Here is a 17,396-nt window from a genome sequence, read left to right as displayed (position 1 = left end):
TGCTGCTGCCAGGAAGCTTGTCCATTGCCTGAAAATTAATATTGCCTGGTAAATAAAAATACTGTGAATAAAGCAAAGGTAATCACAAACATCACAACTTCTGAAGAAGAACTAGTCAATTTTCAAGCTATCTGTTCTGTTTAAATGGTCACTATTTGAAGTACAGAGCCAGGAAAGGCATAGTATCTTTTCTGCACACAGCAACGGAATGTGTACAGGTGAGAATTTTTTCCACAACGTTTGACTCTATAACTAACTGGTTGAAACGTTTTTCTATAGACTATGAAGAACTAATGATATTTGGCTCAAAATCGTAGGTAACTATTAAGGTGTATGTCCTACCACTAACGGCTGTGCATAAATACATAATGTACTCTTATGCAAAATTTGTATGCACAAAGAAATAAGACATTTTAAATGGCTTCCTCTGTCAAGCATACTACGTCCTGCCTTTGGTGTGAATATCTTGGATTATCTGACCAACAGCTAAGTGATTAGCCTCTTTATGAAATGCAAATGTATTTATCACTGTTTTGTCGAATTTTCTGACTCTGGTGTCTACATATGGTAACAAAAACACATTGGAGTTTGTAGATATCGACTAGTGCATTCAGGTTAGGACAAACAACTATCAAAATAAACTCAACAGGTTGTGTATATTGAATTTTAAGTAATATGGTTATAATAGAGGGAAACATTCCACGTAGGAAAAATATATCTAAAAGCAAAGATGATGTGACTTACCAAATGAAAGTGCTGGCAGGTCGACAGACACACAAACGAACACAAACATACACACAAAATTCAAGCTTTCGCAACAAACTGTTGCCTCATCAGGAAAGAGGGAAGGAGAGGGAAAGACGAAAGAACGTTGGTTTTAAGGGAGAGGGTAAGGAGTCATTCCAATCCCGGGAGCGGAAAGACTTACCTTTGGGGGAAAAAAGGACGGGTATACACTCGCACACACACACATATCCATCCACACATATACACACACAAGCAGACATATTTAAAGACAAAGAGTTTGGGCAGAGATGTCAGTCGAGGCAGAAGTGCAGAGGCAAAGATGTTGAATGACAGGTGAGGTATGAGTGGCGGCAACTTGAAATTAGCGGAGATTGAGGCCTGGTGGATAACGGGAAGAGAGGATATATTGAAGAGCAAGTTCCCATCTCCAGAGTTCGGATAGGTTGGTGTTAGTGGGAAGTATCCAGATAACCCGGACAGTGTAACACTGCGCCAAGATGTGCTGGCCGTGCACCAAGGCATGTTTAGCCACAGGGTGATCCTCATTACCAACAAACACTGTCTGCCTGTGTCCATTCATGCGAATGGACAGTTTGTTGCTGGTCATTCCCACATAGAATGCATCACAGTGCATGCAGGTCAATTGGTAGATCACGTGGGTGCTTTCACACGTGGCTCTGCCTTTGATCGTGTACACCTTCCGGGTTACAGGACTGGAGTAGGTGGTGGTGGTGGGAGGGTGCATGGGACAGGTTTTACACCGAGGACGGTTACAAGGGTAGGAGCCAGAGGGTAGGGAAGGTGGTTTGGGGATTTCATAGGGATGAACTAAGAGGTTACGAAGGTTAGGTGGACGGCGGAAAGACACTCTTGGTGGAGTGGGGAGGATTTCATGAAGGATGGATCTCATTTCAGGGCAGGATTTGAGGAAGTCGTATCCCTGCTGGAGAGCCACATTCAGAATCTGATCCAGTCCCGGAAAGTATCCTGTCACAAGTGGGGCACTGTTGTGGTTCATCTGTGGGAGGTTCTGGGTATGAGAGGATGAGGAAGTGGCTCTGGTTATTTGTTTCTGTACCAGGTCGGGAGGGTAGTTGCGGGATGCAAAAGCTGTTGTCAGGTTGTTGGTGTAATGGTTCAGGGATTCCGGACTGGAGCAGATTCGGTTGCCACGAAGACCTAGGCTGTAGGGAAGGGACCGTTTGATGTGGAATGGGTGGCAGCTGTCGTAATGGAGGTACTGTTGCTTGTTGGTGGGTTTGATGTGGACGGACGTGTGAAGCTGGCCATTGGACAGGTGGACGTCAACATCAAGGAAAGTGGCATGGGATTTGGAGTAGGACCAGGTGAATCTGATGGAACCAAAGGAGTTGAGGTTGGAGAGGAAATTCTGGAGTTGTTCTTCACCGTGAGTCCAGATCATGAAGATGTCATCAATAAATCTGTACCAAACTTTGGGTTGGCAGGCCTGGGTAACCAAGAAGGCTTCCTCTAAGCGACCCATGAATAGGTTGGCGTACGAAGGGGCCATCCTGGTACCCTTGGCTGTTCCCTTTAATTGTTGGTATGTCTGGTCTTCAAAAGTGAAGAAGTTCTGGGTCAGGATGAAGCTGACTAAGGTAATGAGGAAAGAGGTTTTAGGTAGGGTGGCAGGTGATCGGCATGAAAGGAAGTGCTCCATTGCAGCGAGGCCCTGGACGTGTGGGATATTTGTGTATAAGGAAGTGGCATCAATGGTTACAAGGATGGTTTCTGGGGGTAACGGATTGGGTAAGGATTCCAGGCGTTCGAGAAAGTGGTTGGTGTCTTTGATGAAGGATGGGAGACTGCATGTAATGGGTTGAAGGTGTTGATCTACGTAGGCAGAGATACGTTCTGTGGGGGCTTGGTAACCAGCTACAATGGGGCGGCCGGGATGATTGGGTTTGTGAATTTTAGGAAGAAGGCAGAAGGTAGGGGTGCGGGGTGTCGGTGGGGTCAGGAGGTTGATGGAGTCAGTTACACCAACAACCTGACAACAGCTTTCGCATCCCGCAACTACCCTCCCGACCTGGTACAGAAGCAAATAACCAGAGCCACTTCCTCATCCTCCCATACCCAGAACCTCCCACAGAAGAAACACAAAAGTGCCCCACTTGTGACAGGATACTTTCCGGGACTGGATCAGATTCTGAATGTGGCTCTCCAGCAGGGATACGACTTACTCAAATCCTGCCCTGAAATGAGATCCATCCTTCATGAAATCCTCCCCACTCCACCAAGAGTGTCTTTCCGCTGTCCACCTAACCTCCGTAACCTCTTAGTACATCCCTACGAAATCCCCAAACCACCTTCCCTACCCTCTGGCTCCTACCCTTGTAACCGTCCCCGGTGTAAAACCTGTCCCATGCACCCTCCCACCACCACCTACTCCAGTCCTGTAACCCGGAAGGTGTACACGATCAAAGGCAGAGCCACGTGTGAAAGCACCCACGTGATCTACCAACTGACCTGCATGCACTGTGATGCATTCTATGTGGGAATGACCAGCAACAAACTGTCCATTCGCATGAATGGACACAGCCAGACAGTGTTTGTTGGTAATGAGGATCACCCTGTGGCTAAACATGCCTTAGTGCACGGCCAGCACATCTTGGCGCAGTGTTACACTGTCCGGGTTATCTGGATACTTCCCACTAACACCAACCTATCCGAACTCTGGAGATGGGAACTTGCTCTTCAATATATCCTCTCTTCCCGTTATCCACCAGGCCTCAATCTCCGCTAATTTCAAGTTGCCGCCACTCATACCTCACCTGTCATTCAACATCTTTGCCTCTGCACTTCTGCCTCGACTGACATCTCTGCCCAAACTCTTTGTCTTTAAATATGTCTGCTTGTGTGTGTATATGTGTGGATGGATATGTGTGTGTGTGTGTGTGTGCGAGTGTATACCCGTCCTTTTTTCCTCCTAAGGTAAGTCTTTCCGCTCCCAGGATTGGAATGACTCCTTACACTCTCCCTTAAAACCCACATCCTTTCGTCTTTCCCTCTCCTTCCCTCTTTCCTGATGAGGCAACAGTTTGTTGCGAAAGCTTGAATTTTGTGTGTGTGTCTGTGTTTGTGCGTCTGTCGACCTGCCAGCACTTTCATTTGGTAAGTCCCATCATCTTTGTTTTTAGATGAATTTTAAGTAATACTTTGACAAGGAAATTTGTGACAGACAGCAGATTGTTACTCATTGAGCAGAACCAAAATTTTATATTTCAGAACAATTCACAATCATATATACATAAGAAGTTATCTTAGACTACAACTTTTGCACATCTGAAAAATTATGCAGTGAAACAAATTTGTTACACAAGAAATTTAACACAATGCTCATGAACTTCATAGTTTCACATACAAAAACAGACTTTTTTCCTTTTTTTTCCTCCACATGCAAAATCAGAAGCTCAAACATTGATATGAATAACTGTTTTCCAGACAGGAAAGCACTACGGCCAGCCTTAATCTCTACAGAAACTATTCAGCCAGAACTTTCCTCAGTACATCTGTAGAAACTGTATTAGACAAACTTACTTTGTCTAGAGATACTCTTAATTAATTTATCAAGCAGAACAACAAAATCTTATTGTTATGTACGACTGCAGGGATGTTAAGGCTTCATACAGGCATTATGATCAAGGTATGTTTGGTTGCATGATTAAAGGGACAGAACTACTACGTCAGCAATCCTTTTTTCTGCGACCAGGGAGGTCTATACGACTGTAGATCAGAGACAGCCTACCACACAAAATCCAGGGGTGAAAACTCCAACATCTACCAAATGTCAGCAAAGCCGAGTTAAGGTACAAAAAGAAAAAGGAAGACAGAGGAAGAAAGGCAGGGAAGGAGCCCCATGTAGGGGGCAACCAGAAGCTCTCAAAAGCAGAAAGCAATGAGGGTACATACGTCCCCAGCATCTGCCACTTACCAGAGATACTCCACTCAGAGATTGCCTTGAAAAGACTAGCAACACGGACAGAGCAAGAGAAGTACAGAGGGACAAAAGATGAACAACTCCAAAACACCACGCAAGAAGATGGAAGAAGTGTAAAAGAGCAAGCAGGGTGAGGACAGGGATGGACTACCAAGCCTAGACAGCCACAGTCTGGTCTGGACACAGGATGCAACAGAGTGTTCTGCGAATGCCTAAATGGGCCAAGAAGGTTAAGTGGCCGTCCCTTAAAGAGTGGTCTAACGCGCTTCACAGATAAAGTGAACAACTACGTCAGCCACAAAGGCATCGTCTCCTAACACCAGGGGTAGTGAGTCAGGCTATCAACGAGCTCATTTTCCAGGATCCTCATATGGCCTGGCATCCAGACGAAGGCCACTGAGCATCCACACGTTCTAGAGCATACAGAGAACCCTGGATAGCAATGACTGACAGATGGCAAGAGTAACACTGGTCAAGAGCTTTCAAACTGCTGAAGGAGTCACTGTAGATGAGAAAGGACTCACTAGTGCAGGAACGAATATACTCAAGAACACACGAGATGGTCACCAACGCTGCAGTGAAAACACTATAGGCATCCGCCTAGGAGCACAGTTCAGTATGTCCTGTGCGAGTATAATCAAAGCCTGCCCATGACCAGCAATCATCGATCCATAAGTGTAGACTACTTCTGAACCCCAGCTTGCACCAAGGATAGAGAGAAATTGGTGGCGGAGGCCTCGGTATGAACAGAGTCTTTCAGACCTTGTGACAGGTCAAGCTGAAGCAGTGACCAAGGGATGCACCCCTGAGGTGTACAGGAGTGGATCCAGAGGAAAGGTGGAAGAGGAAACAACTGAAATTCTCAGAGCATAGACCAGATGCAGATTGCGATCGTAATCCCTGATCTGGGTTGCCGTTGCAACAGATGGATTACCGTGTTTGGAAAAAGGAGAAAATAGATCGGATGCTTAGGGGAGCTGTTAACATGGGTAGCATAACAGGCACCTGATCCACAATGGAGGGACCCCAGCCTCCACAAGTAAGCTGTTCACAGGGCTAGTTCAAAAGGCTTCTGCCACAAATTGAACCCTGCAGTGGTGTATCAGATCCAGTATCCACAATGCTGAGAATGATGCCAAATGAGGTGCCAGACTCCCACAATCAAGCCGGATTGTATCATGGCTTTGTAAAGCTACAGAAGGGTAGTACAATCCACATCACAGCTGCTGTTACTCAGGCAGCAAAGAGTATTAAGGTACAGCCAGAACTTTTGGAGAAGATGGGGAATCCACATCAACCAAGAATCAAAGGCCAGTCTTAAGAAGCGATGAATCTCCACAATACTGAGTGGTTGGTAGTCCACGTAAAGTTCTGGTTGTGGGTGAACGGTATGGCATCAACAGACGTGCATGATGCGAGTCTTGGCAACCAAAAAACGAATGCCATGGGTGACAGCTAATGCCTGCGACTTTCATACGGCACCCTGCAGTCGACGTTCAGCGACACCCACACTACAGGAGTAATAGTAGAGGCAGAAGTTGTCAACATACAAGGAGGGTGATACTGAAGACTTCACAGCGGCTGCTAGACCATTAATGGCCACTAGAAAGAGAGGGACACTAGCACAGAGCCTTGCACGACTGCATTCTCTTGGATATGAGGGGGGTAATGTGGGAAGCCCCAACTCAAACCTGGAATGTACAGTGCAACAGGAAGTTCTGGATGAAGATCGAGAGTGGACCCGGAGACCCCAATCACGAAAGGTAGCAAGGACATGGTTTCATAAGCCTTTTGCAGGTTGAAGAAGATAGCTATAAGGTGTTGACATCAGGCAAAAATTGTTTGGATGGCAGACTCCAGGAAAAACCAGACTAACAGTAGTGGAACAGCCTTGACGAAAACCACCCTGGGACAGAGCCAGAAGACCATGAGACTCGAGGAGCCAACACAGCCGCCAGCACACCTTGCTTTCAAGCAACTTGCAGGAAACTTATCAGGCGATAACTGCCCAGCTCTAAAGGGTGCTTATCCAGCTTCTGTACTGGCACACTGATGCTTTCTCACCATTGTGATAGGAACTCACCCTTGCTTCAGATGTGATTAAAGATGGCAAGGATATGATGCTGACAATCCACCAGTAGATGCTTGATCATTTGGTTGTGGATGCGGTCAGGCCCTTGGGCTGTATCAGGGCAGCGGGCTAGTACACTGAAATTCCCACTCACTGAACAAAGCATTATATGGGTCCAGGTAGGGTGTAGTAAAACATAATTCCTTTTGCTCCACTTACTGTTTTAGAACACAGAAGTCAGGTTGGTAATTCTCAGACACTGAGATTTGAGCATAGTGCAGAGCAAAATGTTTAGTGATGGCATCTGGGTTAGTGCAGACAGTGCCAATCAAGGTAATACTAGGTACACTTGCAGGTGTTTGGTGTCTGTGAAGTGTCTGAACTTAGCCCAAACCTGCAAAGGAGAAGTACATGGTCCAATGGTTGAAATATACCGTTAGGTGGCAGACCCATGCACAGAGCCGCTTAAAGGCAATGAGGCGGTCCACTGACGGGTGCCACTTATGGCTTTGGGGAGCCCGCCTACAGTCTCTTATGGCCTCTGCAATTTCTGATGACCACTGAGGTACTGTATTCCGTCGGGACAGGCCCAAGGAATACGGGATCGCTAAATCCGCTACTGAAAGAATGACTATAGTGTTATTCTAGATAGTCTCATCAATATCTCCATACAGTGGAGAGCCAAGGCAGACAGCAAAGGTGAAAGCGGCCCAGACAGCATTGTTGAGAGACTTTTAATGGAACTGACAGTCACCGCCATGTCACCCGGGCTTAGTAGCCAAGAAGAAATCGCCATCAGTCCTTGTGCAAACCAAGTATTGTGAGTAGTATTGCCCTGCTTGCCATTTAGCTACTATCGTGCAGGTACTAGACAACTCCCCTACAACGGGATGGTTACCGTGCTGGGTTTGTGGTGTATTATCTTATTAAATGAAAGGGTGCGAGAATGGAAACGCAAAAAGGTGGTGCATACATCACATTGGGCAACATTTCCTGCACGATCTGCACTTCTGGAGAATTTTGAAAATTGGTAGCAGGTCAAACCCAACAATGGGGACCATGTGTTTATTTAATGAAAATTTGTGGAAAACACCCAGTTGCGGAAACTCGAGGCCCAATCATAAACCAGGTCCTAGCAGACAGCATCACGAAAACCAACCAATGGAGAGGCAGAGGGGGGGAAAGAGATAGTGGAAGTGGAAGTTTGCAGCACATAAAGAAAGTAATGCTGCAAAGGCTGTGGCCCCGTGGTAACCATGCATGTATTCGCAAAAGATTTGCGATCCTTCTGGGGTCATAGGCATGTTTAGTGCACGTTTGTGGTTTTGTTCCCACATAACTGCATTAGTGCTCAACAAAAGAGGCAGCATGTACACATATATCAAAAACTCTTACAATTTTATCTGCTTTGAAACCATATTCTATTAGTTTTCTATGAACAGTAAATTTTAAAATTATTGTCCCATTAAATGTATCACAATCAACTCTGGCGTTTTTGAGAAACCATTATGGAACATTATCATTTAGTTTAACAGAATAGTCAACTTAGAAACTGATTAGAAATTATACAGCCAATACACAGTTTTAAATTTATTTTAATACAAAAATCATCAGCTACCGATATGTCAATTTTGACATGTGGAAAATTGAAATCACCTTCCCAAACATAGTACAGACAACAGAAATGCATAATCAGATGATTTCTGTTTTATCCACAAGATACTGAATAATTACACATTAGTCCAATTACAACTTTCTGTTTCACTTTCTGCTGCATATGAAATAATGTACATGCAAAACAAGACCACCACCTTATAAAATAATTCATAATTTACTTACCACCGATAATCTTCTGCATTAAGGAGGAAGTATGTACAAACAATTGTAACACAAACTGTGACTATCATCAGTATGATGAACACAAGAAGCATGAAGCCATACACATAGTATATTTTATACGCCCAGAATGACGTGAAGATAAAGTACCTGTAACACAACAAAGTATTATTAAATCAAATGCATTTACAAATGAAAAAAATTAGAATTCTTCATTTTTTAATCAAGAGAGAAAAACTGGCATGAGAGGCTGCTACCTTGCTTTCAATTTCATTAGCTACCATTATCAACTTTAATCAAAGTACATGGTATTCGATTTTTTATTATGTGCTTCATGTATTAATAAAAAAGTGGATTCTACTTTCCAGAAATTTTCACCACCATAACAGCAGCTTCCCTTCTGTCATTAATATAAATTTGTATGGGTTCCTAAATATACTACACAGATGAATAATTAGCAATTTAGCACAACTTGTGTGTGCTACAGGAATTACTGACCTGGATACTGGGGAATTTTTTCGTATATGACACATTAATTCCGAACACTCCACAGATCTCATCATGAAGAGGAACATTAATTACACAGAAGCAAATACACTATATGTGACAACTTGTGCAAGCAAACAAGCATTCCATCACCCACCTAGACAGCCAACAAATTAAAGCAAATATGAAATGGTCACATAGTTTTCTGCTAATTCATATGCTCAAAAACTAAGATACAGAATTCCCTGGTTCCACATCACATGACTGTGCCCAAGTGCCCCGTTTAACAATTTCTCATTTATTTGTGTTGCCTTGTACGCCAAGGATGTAATATATTGTTGAATGTGATCTATCCATTTAACGGGAATTTTCTTCTTGAGAAAGTGTCAGTCAGCCCCCCCCCCCCCCCCCTCTCTCTCTCTCTCTCTCTCTCTCTCTCTCTCTCTCTCTCTCTCTCTCTCTCTCTCTCTCCAGCCGAAGATGCTGTTACATTTCCTAAAGTTTATTTCGAAATAATTCCCGAAATAGACAACAGAAGGCAGCATCTGTCAAGGGACAGGTAGCAAAAGATCCATACTTTGTTCTCATATGAATTGAAGCCAGTTTTCAAACAATAGGTGGCTCGCATGTCAAGAAAATTAAGGCCCGAGCTACACTCAGGTGCCATCTTTTGGACACTGCATTGTGAGCCGAGCTATGCTTGGGCTTGGTCTGCAAAGTGTTAACAATATCTGTAATTTTGGTGTTCAGGCAACGACTGAAAGGAGGAAATGCAACACAATCTTCCCAAGTGAAAACATTTTGGCAAATGCAATTTTGCACTTTTGTCTTCTCACCGTCAAGGTCAGTTTTGGTGCTTGTACATTCATCGAGTGGCTCTAATCCATTTACTGACAATCTACATTACATCTATATCTACATTTTCATCTACATCATACTTTGCAAATCACTCAATGGTGTGTGGTGGAGGGTACTTCTGGTACCAGTAACTGATCCCTCTTTCCCTGTTCCACTTGCAAATGGCACACGGGAAGAATGGTTGTTGGTAAGCCTCTGTATTACCTCTAACTTCTCAAATTTTCTTGTTGCAGTCAATTCACTATACGTATGGGGGAAGTAGTAAAATGTTTTCTGACTCTTCTGGAAAGCGTTCTCTCGAAACTTCATTAGTAAATCAATCCATGACGCATAACACCTATATTGTAATGTCTGCCACTGGAGTTTGTTGAGTACCTCTATAATGCTCCTGAACCAACTAAATGATCCCATGACAAAATGTGCTGCTCTTTGTAGGATGTTATCTATCTCTTCTATCATTCCTACTTTGTAAGGATCTCAGATAGATGAACAATACTCAAGAATCTGTTAAACAAGTGTCTTGTAAGCCACTTCCTTCATAGATGAGTTGCATTTCATTATGATTCTTCCTATGAATCTGTCTGGAATCTGATATTCCTTATGTTTGCTTTATCTAATCATTCCACTTAAGGTCGCTCTGAATACTTACTCCTAGATATTTTACAGTACAGATTGTTTCCAGCAATGCATCATAAATAGTGTTGTTGTGCAGCAGAGGATTTCTACTCGTATGTATGTGCAATATGTTACATTTATTCACGTTCAAGTTCCAGAGCCTGCACCATTCATCAATCCTCAGCAGAACATTCTGAAAATCGATACTGCCTTCTGGCATTGCTACTTTCTTATACACAACCGCATCATCTGCGAACAATCTTGCAGAGCTTTCGATGCTCTCTACCAGATCATTTATATACACTGTAAACAGCAACTGTCGTATCACACTTCCTTGGAATGCTCCAGAAATTACATTTACATCTGTTGATTTTGCTCTGTTCACACAAGGGCATCGAGTTCTCTACCAGTAAGAATTTCTCCAATCCAGTCACAAATCAGGTCCAGTATTCAGTAAGCTGATTTTTTTGTTTTTATTTTTCCCACTAAATGGCAGAGTGGGATGGTGTCAAATGTCTTCTGACGTCAAGGAAAATGGCATCAATCTAAGCACCATTGTCTATACAGCATGAATATCATGGAGGAACAGAGTGAGCTGAGTTTTGGAAGGTCTCTGCTTACACAATCCACGTTGATTTTTATAGAAGAGAGTTTCTTTCTGCAAAATGTTTTGAGCATAAAATGATATAGGCCTTTAATTACGTGCATCTGTCCTACAACCCTTCCAGAAAATTGGAATGACCTACACTTTTTCCAGTCACTAGGTATCTACTGTTGATCCAGCAATGTATGATAAACTGCTAGTAGAAGGTGAAAAAGTATTTTGCATCTTTGTAGGACCTTACATTTATTTAAGCCAAAGCATCTAAGGATTTTTTTGCCACTCCAGTAGCTAGATTTTTTCTTTTTTTATATATTTGATGAAAACCTCATGCACAGCTCTTCTTGAGCCCATTTTGCTTTTGTTTGTCAGCAAGACTTAAGATGTTTATACATGTGGTGGGTGAAGCTCTCCATTTCCACAGTAGCTTTCAAACACAATTGGTGAACTATGCCAGGTCTTTCCAATTCATCTTAGCTTTGCCTGGCACATACATGTCTGGAGTGTACTGCACAATACCTCGAATTCTGTCATTTTATACTCATTATTTCCACACTCAGAGATAAATATCTGATTCTGAATTACAAGGTAATCTGATATACATTTGTCACATTTACTAAGCAGAAATAGCTTCCTACATTTTTTGGATGGATAAAAAGAAACCTACTCACCAAATGCTGGCAGGAGAGCACGCACATAAAACAAGGTTTCAGGTATGCATACTTTTGCAGCCAGTTACTCCTCCTTCTGGCAGAAAGGTTGAAGGGGAAGGAAGAGAGCTGAATGGAAAGGACTGGAGAGGTTTAGGGAAAAAGGTGGAGTTTGGAAAAGTCAACCAGAACCACAGGTCAGGGGAGACTTTCTGCACAGGATGAAAAGGAAAGACAGATTGTTGAAGATTGGAAGTCCCCAACAATCAGTCTTTCCTTTTCATCCCATCTGGTAGACTCCCCTAACCTGGGGTTCTGGGTGACTGTTCCGAACTCTACCCCTTTTCCTAAACCTCCCGTCCTTATCCTCCACCCCTCTTCCTTCCCTTTCGACCCTTCTGCCAGAAGAAGGCGCCACTGGCTCCGAAAGCTTGCATATCTAAAACCTTTTTTATGTGTGTGTTCTCCTGCCGCTGCTTGGTGAGTAGACTATTCATCTATCCAATTACATTACATTACACTGTCAAAAATTGATTATTTTTGTTGATTTATTCCTACAGCTTTTGCCGTTCCTGTTGACACAAAATAGTCTATGATGCTACAACAGCCTTACCATTTATTACCTGCTCTGCATCAACGAGCTCTCAAAGTTCTGTCCTATTTGCAATCAAAAGATCTAAGATGTTACCATCATAAGTTGGTTCTCTGACTATTTCCTCCTGCTAATTTTTGGCTACAGCATTTGGAAGAATATCACAGTAGTCCTTCCTTTTCACTACCCACTGTAATCATTTCACATCCCATCCACAGCTGTCAAATTAACAGCCCCTCCCCTTACCAATTATAATAATGTCAGGAAATTTACATGCCAACTTTCGAACTTCGGTTTAAATTTCCACTGTTTCAGCTCCTGGAGAATGAGTCCTTAAAACCAAATGACAAAATTAAATGTTTGTTAAAGGACAATTTCTAAATACCATGAGCTGCATTTTACTTAAAATGTTTAATAGCCAGCTGGATTTTGGTCGTACAATCCATCATCAGTGGCATCTGATATAGAGAGCAACAAACAACTACATGTGCATTGATGTGCACGAAATGACAATTGTACAGCAGAAACATAAATCTACTTATATCACGTATCTTTATATCAGTAACATGTATGTTAGTTATAAATTCTTTGTGATGTTAAACTTTATGTTCATTTTGAAAGAAAACAACAATGCAGATATTTATACCCCACTTCAACCACATCTGTATTAGGATATGAAATCCATCGAGTTTGTAAATGATTACAGTAGTTGTGTATGTAAGTGCTGACAATTCTTAGGCAGTGACATTTCTTGGCAATATCTGACATAAATGTCACGTAAACATGAAACTGACAGATAAGCCGAAGAGTCTATATTACATGTACTTTGACAATATTATGAAAACGATAGTACTGAATCCCACTACTAGTGCATGAGGAGAGTGAGTGCACTAAGTGTGGGTCACTGCATGTGTGTACTCAACCGCCTGCCAACTGTATCAATGCAGGCCGCTCACTAGAGGGCGCCAGTAGGAAGCATGCACATGGCATGGTCTCTGTTGTGCCGTCTACCAGGGGCCAAGCCCATGTATGTGTAAAGCAGCAGTGACTGAACCTCTTCTTGTATTTCAAGGTGAATCACACACACCAACCTTCTGTGTCTTGTGGAGTTCCGATAAGCTTAATGTTCGGCGGTTATGAACCATGTTTGTGCAACTTGGATCAGTTTTGTGTGTTACTTGGTTACTACACAATCAGTCATGAGTTTCGAATGATTCCCACATCTGCAATCTTTAAGTGCTGTTCCATCAAGTTTATTCGTTATGGATGCCATGCTACTGGCTCTGACTGAACAGTTTACTTTGGCTGTGATCACTTTCTCGGCTTCCATTAACAGACAGGGTACCCTCCCACTGGTCAATCCCCCCACTTTTTCTCCATAAGATGATTCAGCCAAGGATTTGTGGAAGCTTACAAAAATGGACTCGGACAGCATTTTTTGACTCCTGGTTAGACAGACTCAAACTTGTGTAAAAACTTCTTAATCTCGTGGATTCCACCTAAGGAGTACCAATTACTGTGTCAGCTTGTTACTTTAGAAGAAGCAGCAGCTCTTACTTTTGAGCACATGTGCAGTTTATTGTCCAACTACTATTGCAAACAAACAGATGCCACAGTAGTGTGAGTTGAATTCTACTCATGCCACAAGAAATCAAAATAGTCATACAGGGCCTGGGCAGACAACCTACACGGTCTTAGCCGTAAGTGTAAATTCATTACTGATGTCCATAACGAGTCTTATGCAGACACTATGGAGCATGACACAATTGTCTGTTTAGCTCCAGACAAGGAAGTGGACAAGGAACTGCTTCAGAAAGCTTTACTCTGTGAAAACCCCCCTCTGGCAGAAGTTCTCCAAACAGCACAAAGCTTCATAAATAGACGTCTTCGACGCATCATCAATATCTGGTGGCCAGAAAAAATAGGTAATGAACTCTGGCGAGTAACAAACCAGATACCTATAGAAGACCAGATACGAGAGAGAAAGTGTGGCTGGTTGGGGCACACCTTGAAAAAAACAGATGGAGCCATCGAGAAAAAAGCATTGGAATGGAATCCCCAGGGAAAAAGGAAGAGAGGGAGACCGAGGGGCACATGGAAGAGGACAGTGGAAGGGGAAGCAAAAAGAGTTGGCAAGATCTGGGCAGAATTGAGGCAAATGGCCAAAGACAGAGACGGATGGTGAGTTCTCCTGGATGCCCTATGCCCCCATAGGAATGCCAAAGGAATTAAGTCAAGTAAGCCACAATCTTTTGAAATTCCTCAGGCATTGGATGACCAAATTGAAGCACGGGGCACTGTGGGCGTCGCATGCCTTGTTATGCCAGAATGTACCTTTTGCTGGAGCCTGGATAGATAGTTTACTTTTCAAATGTTGAAATCCGACCTACTCCCAATCCCTTGCTTAGCTACGTTCTCTCTAGGCCACTACGATGACAGACAGCTTGCATGAGGAAGTGACAGTGGCAGCAGTAAACGTGCAGGCCCAGCACAGAGCAGACCCAGGCTGGGCCCAGCAGCCATAGCCACCACAGCACCAGCATCAGTGTTATCTGTTTCAGTTTTGCCTTTCTGTTTTGTGCAGCACGAATGTTTGGCATGCCCTAAGCCAGGGGCGGGCAAATGTTGCACGCGGCTCATGAGTGCACAGTGCTGCACATATGCTGCTCGTGTGCAGTCATCAAGCGGGGCGGTGGCGACAGCTGGCAGGTTGTGGGTAGTACTAGGCTAAGCTGCGGACATCGACGCGAAGCGATACTACATAGTGGACGTTGTATTTCGTCATGTCTCTCATCTAACTCATTTAACATTTTATGGAGCACTGTTTTCAATTTTTCAGGACGACAACAATGATAGCCCAGCGGTACGTGCAAGTTATAAGATTGCGCTTAATATAGCAAGAGCTGGAAAACCATTTGCTGAAGATGGGTTTTATAAAGGAGTGCATCAATGACACTGCTGATTTACTTTTGCCACTGAATACGAATCAGTTTCCAGCTATCACTCTTTCTCGGCGGACTTGTAAGTCGCCATGCAAGTGCCATGGTAGGTGACGTTCGCCATCAATTAAGGACTGCAGTGCAGGAGTTTATTGCATTTTCCATCGCACCTGATGAGTCCATATATATTTTAGACACCACGGAATTAGTGATATATGTTCGCGGCGTGGACACTGCTCTGCACATAGCAGGGGATTTTTTAGATATGATATATCTTTAAAAAGTACGACCACCGGCGCGGACATCCCAAAAGCCGTAGAAGAAGCTGTCGATTCAGCTGGCTTAAACTGGGAACGTTTGGTGTCAGTGAACACACGGAGTACCTGCAATGAAAGGGGAACAAATGGGATTTGTTGGATTACTAAGAGAAAAGCCTCAGCGTACAGAAGAAACACTGTGCAGCATCCTCTGCATTTTGCACCAAGAAGTACTCTGTGCAAAAGCAGCAAAACTGGGGTACGTCAAGCAAGTGGTTATTCGGGCAGTTAATTATTTGAGATCCCACAGGATTGCACATAATGTCACACATATTTAGACGAAATTGGGGATGAGTACAGTGACATACAATAACACAGTGAAGGCCGCTGGCTTAGCCTCGGTAATGTACTCAAAAGAGTTTTTGAGCTGAGAATACCAATAAATAATGTTTTAAAGGACAAAGGAAGGTACGATCCCAAGTTAAAAGATCCAGAGTGGGCTGCAGACCTTGCATTTTTAGTGGACATTACCGGACACATGAGTGCACTGAACACAAGTTTGCAAGGAGAAAATCAGCTAATTTGTGAAATTGCTGAAAAGGTGCAAGCTTTCACTAGCAAGCTTGAGCTGTGGGAACGACAGATCTCGTCAGGGAATGCACTGCATTTCCCTACTGTATCTACTGTGCAAGAACAGAATTGCAAAGAATATGTTTCCGTACTTCGTGCAATAAAAGAGGAATTTCTCAGGTGATTTGAGGATATATCATATTTATCCCAAGTTTTGAATGGTTATCGAGACCATTTGCTGTTTCTGTAGATGATATTCATCCCAATTTACAAATGGAATTAATAGATCTACAGTGTAATTCTCGTCTGAGAGACAAGTTCCTTTTGGCAAGACGTGTAATAGACTCTTATCAAGACTTTCCACAGCAAGAGTTTCCTCATCTCCACCGTGAAGCCGCGAAGATAATGTTAATGTTTGGTTCGACATACGTTTGTGAGAGATTTTTTTCTGTTATGAAAATTAATAAGTCTCGGTTAAAAGCAAACATCAGTGATGAAAATTTACGTAACTGTTTGCGTTCGTCTATATGTAGAAATTTTGTTCCAGACATTAAACGTATTGTAAACTCCACCTGTGATAATTAAATAAAACATATCGTAGGTAATAGGTACTCTTTCAAAGCATGATTTCTTTCAAGCACTCCGACTAACCTTATGCCTTCATTCAATAAAGCAAGCTAGGAAACAAAACGCATTACAGAAGACGGAGTGGGAGGCGGCATGGTGGGGAGGGGAGAGAAGCGGGTGCCCAGCTTGCCCCTGTGTGCGCGCAGAACACCTGTTAACTGCACACGAGCAGGATTCCTGCCCGCCCCTGCCCTAAGCGCTGGGCCAGCTGTTATGCTCACCAGAAGAAAAATCACATCGCCTCCGTGTTGTTCGTCGAAGGTTGCTCAGGATATGCATATGGATGTAAATGGCGTGACTCCAATGCTTGTGACTTCTCCCAAGTCGTTTATCAAGTTAAGTGTTGTTCGCCAAGTGATCCGGCTTCAGGTCAACAAAGGTGCTGCAGTGACATAATTGAAATCTCAGACTTATGCGAGTTTCGCTCCCTCCGTTGACACTATTAACGCAGAAGCTGGCTAGTCATAGCAAACAGAACATTGCACTGTTGGGACATTTTATGGCATCTGCCCCTTACAAATCAGTGGTCCATTCCATTACACTTTTGGCGGTTGCTGGTGCCAGTGTTGAGAACTTGTTCGGGATG

The 17,396-nt window shown here is 43.3% G+C and overlaps 1 protein-coding gene across 1 annotated transcript in view; it reads right to left on the bottom strand.

Moving 5' to 3' along the window:
- Positions 1 to 17,396, bottom strand: part of LOC126457018 (transmembrane 9 superfamily member 3) — a 111,291-nt gene that overhangs the window by 18,481 nt on the left and 75,414 nt on the right. Inside the window, exons 9-10 of the mRNA XM_050092990.1 lie at positions 8,619 to 8,765; positions 4 to 28 (exon numbers count right to left, since the gene is read on the bottom strand). Of these exons, the coding sequence (XP_049948947.1) occupies positions 4 to 28; positions 8,619 to 8,765 (172 nt within the window). The remainder of the gene's footprint in view (positions 1 to 3; positions 29 to 8,618; positions 8,766 to 17,396) is intronic.

This window comes from Schistocerca serialis, chromosome 2 (genome assembly GCF_023864345.2).
Source record: "Schistocerca serialis cubense isolate TAMUIC-IGC-003099 chromosome 2, iqSchSeri2.2, whole genome shotgun sequence".
In the NCBI taxonomy this organism is placed as follows: domain Eukaryota; kingdom Metazoa; phylum Arthropoda; class Insecta; order Orthoptera; family Acrididae; genus Schistocerca; species Schistocerca serialis.
This window is presented reverse-complemented; position numbering and strand designations above follow the sequence as displayed.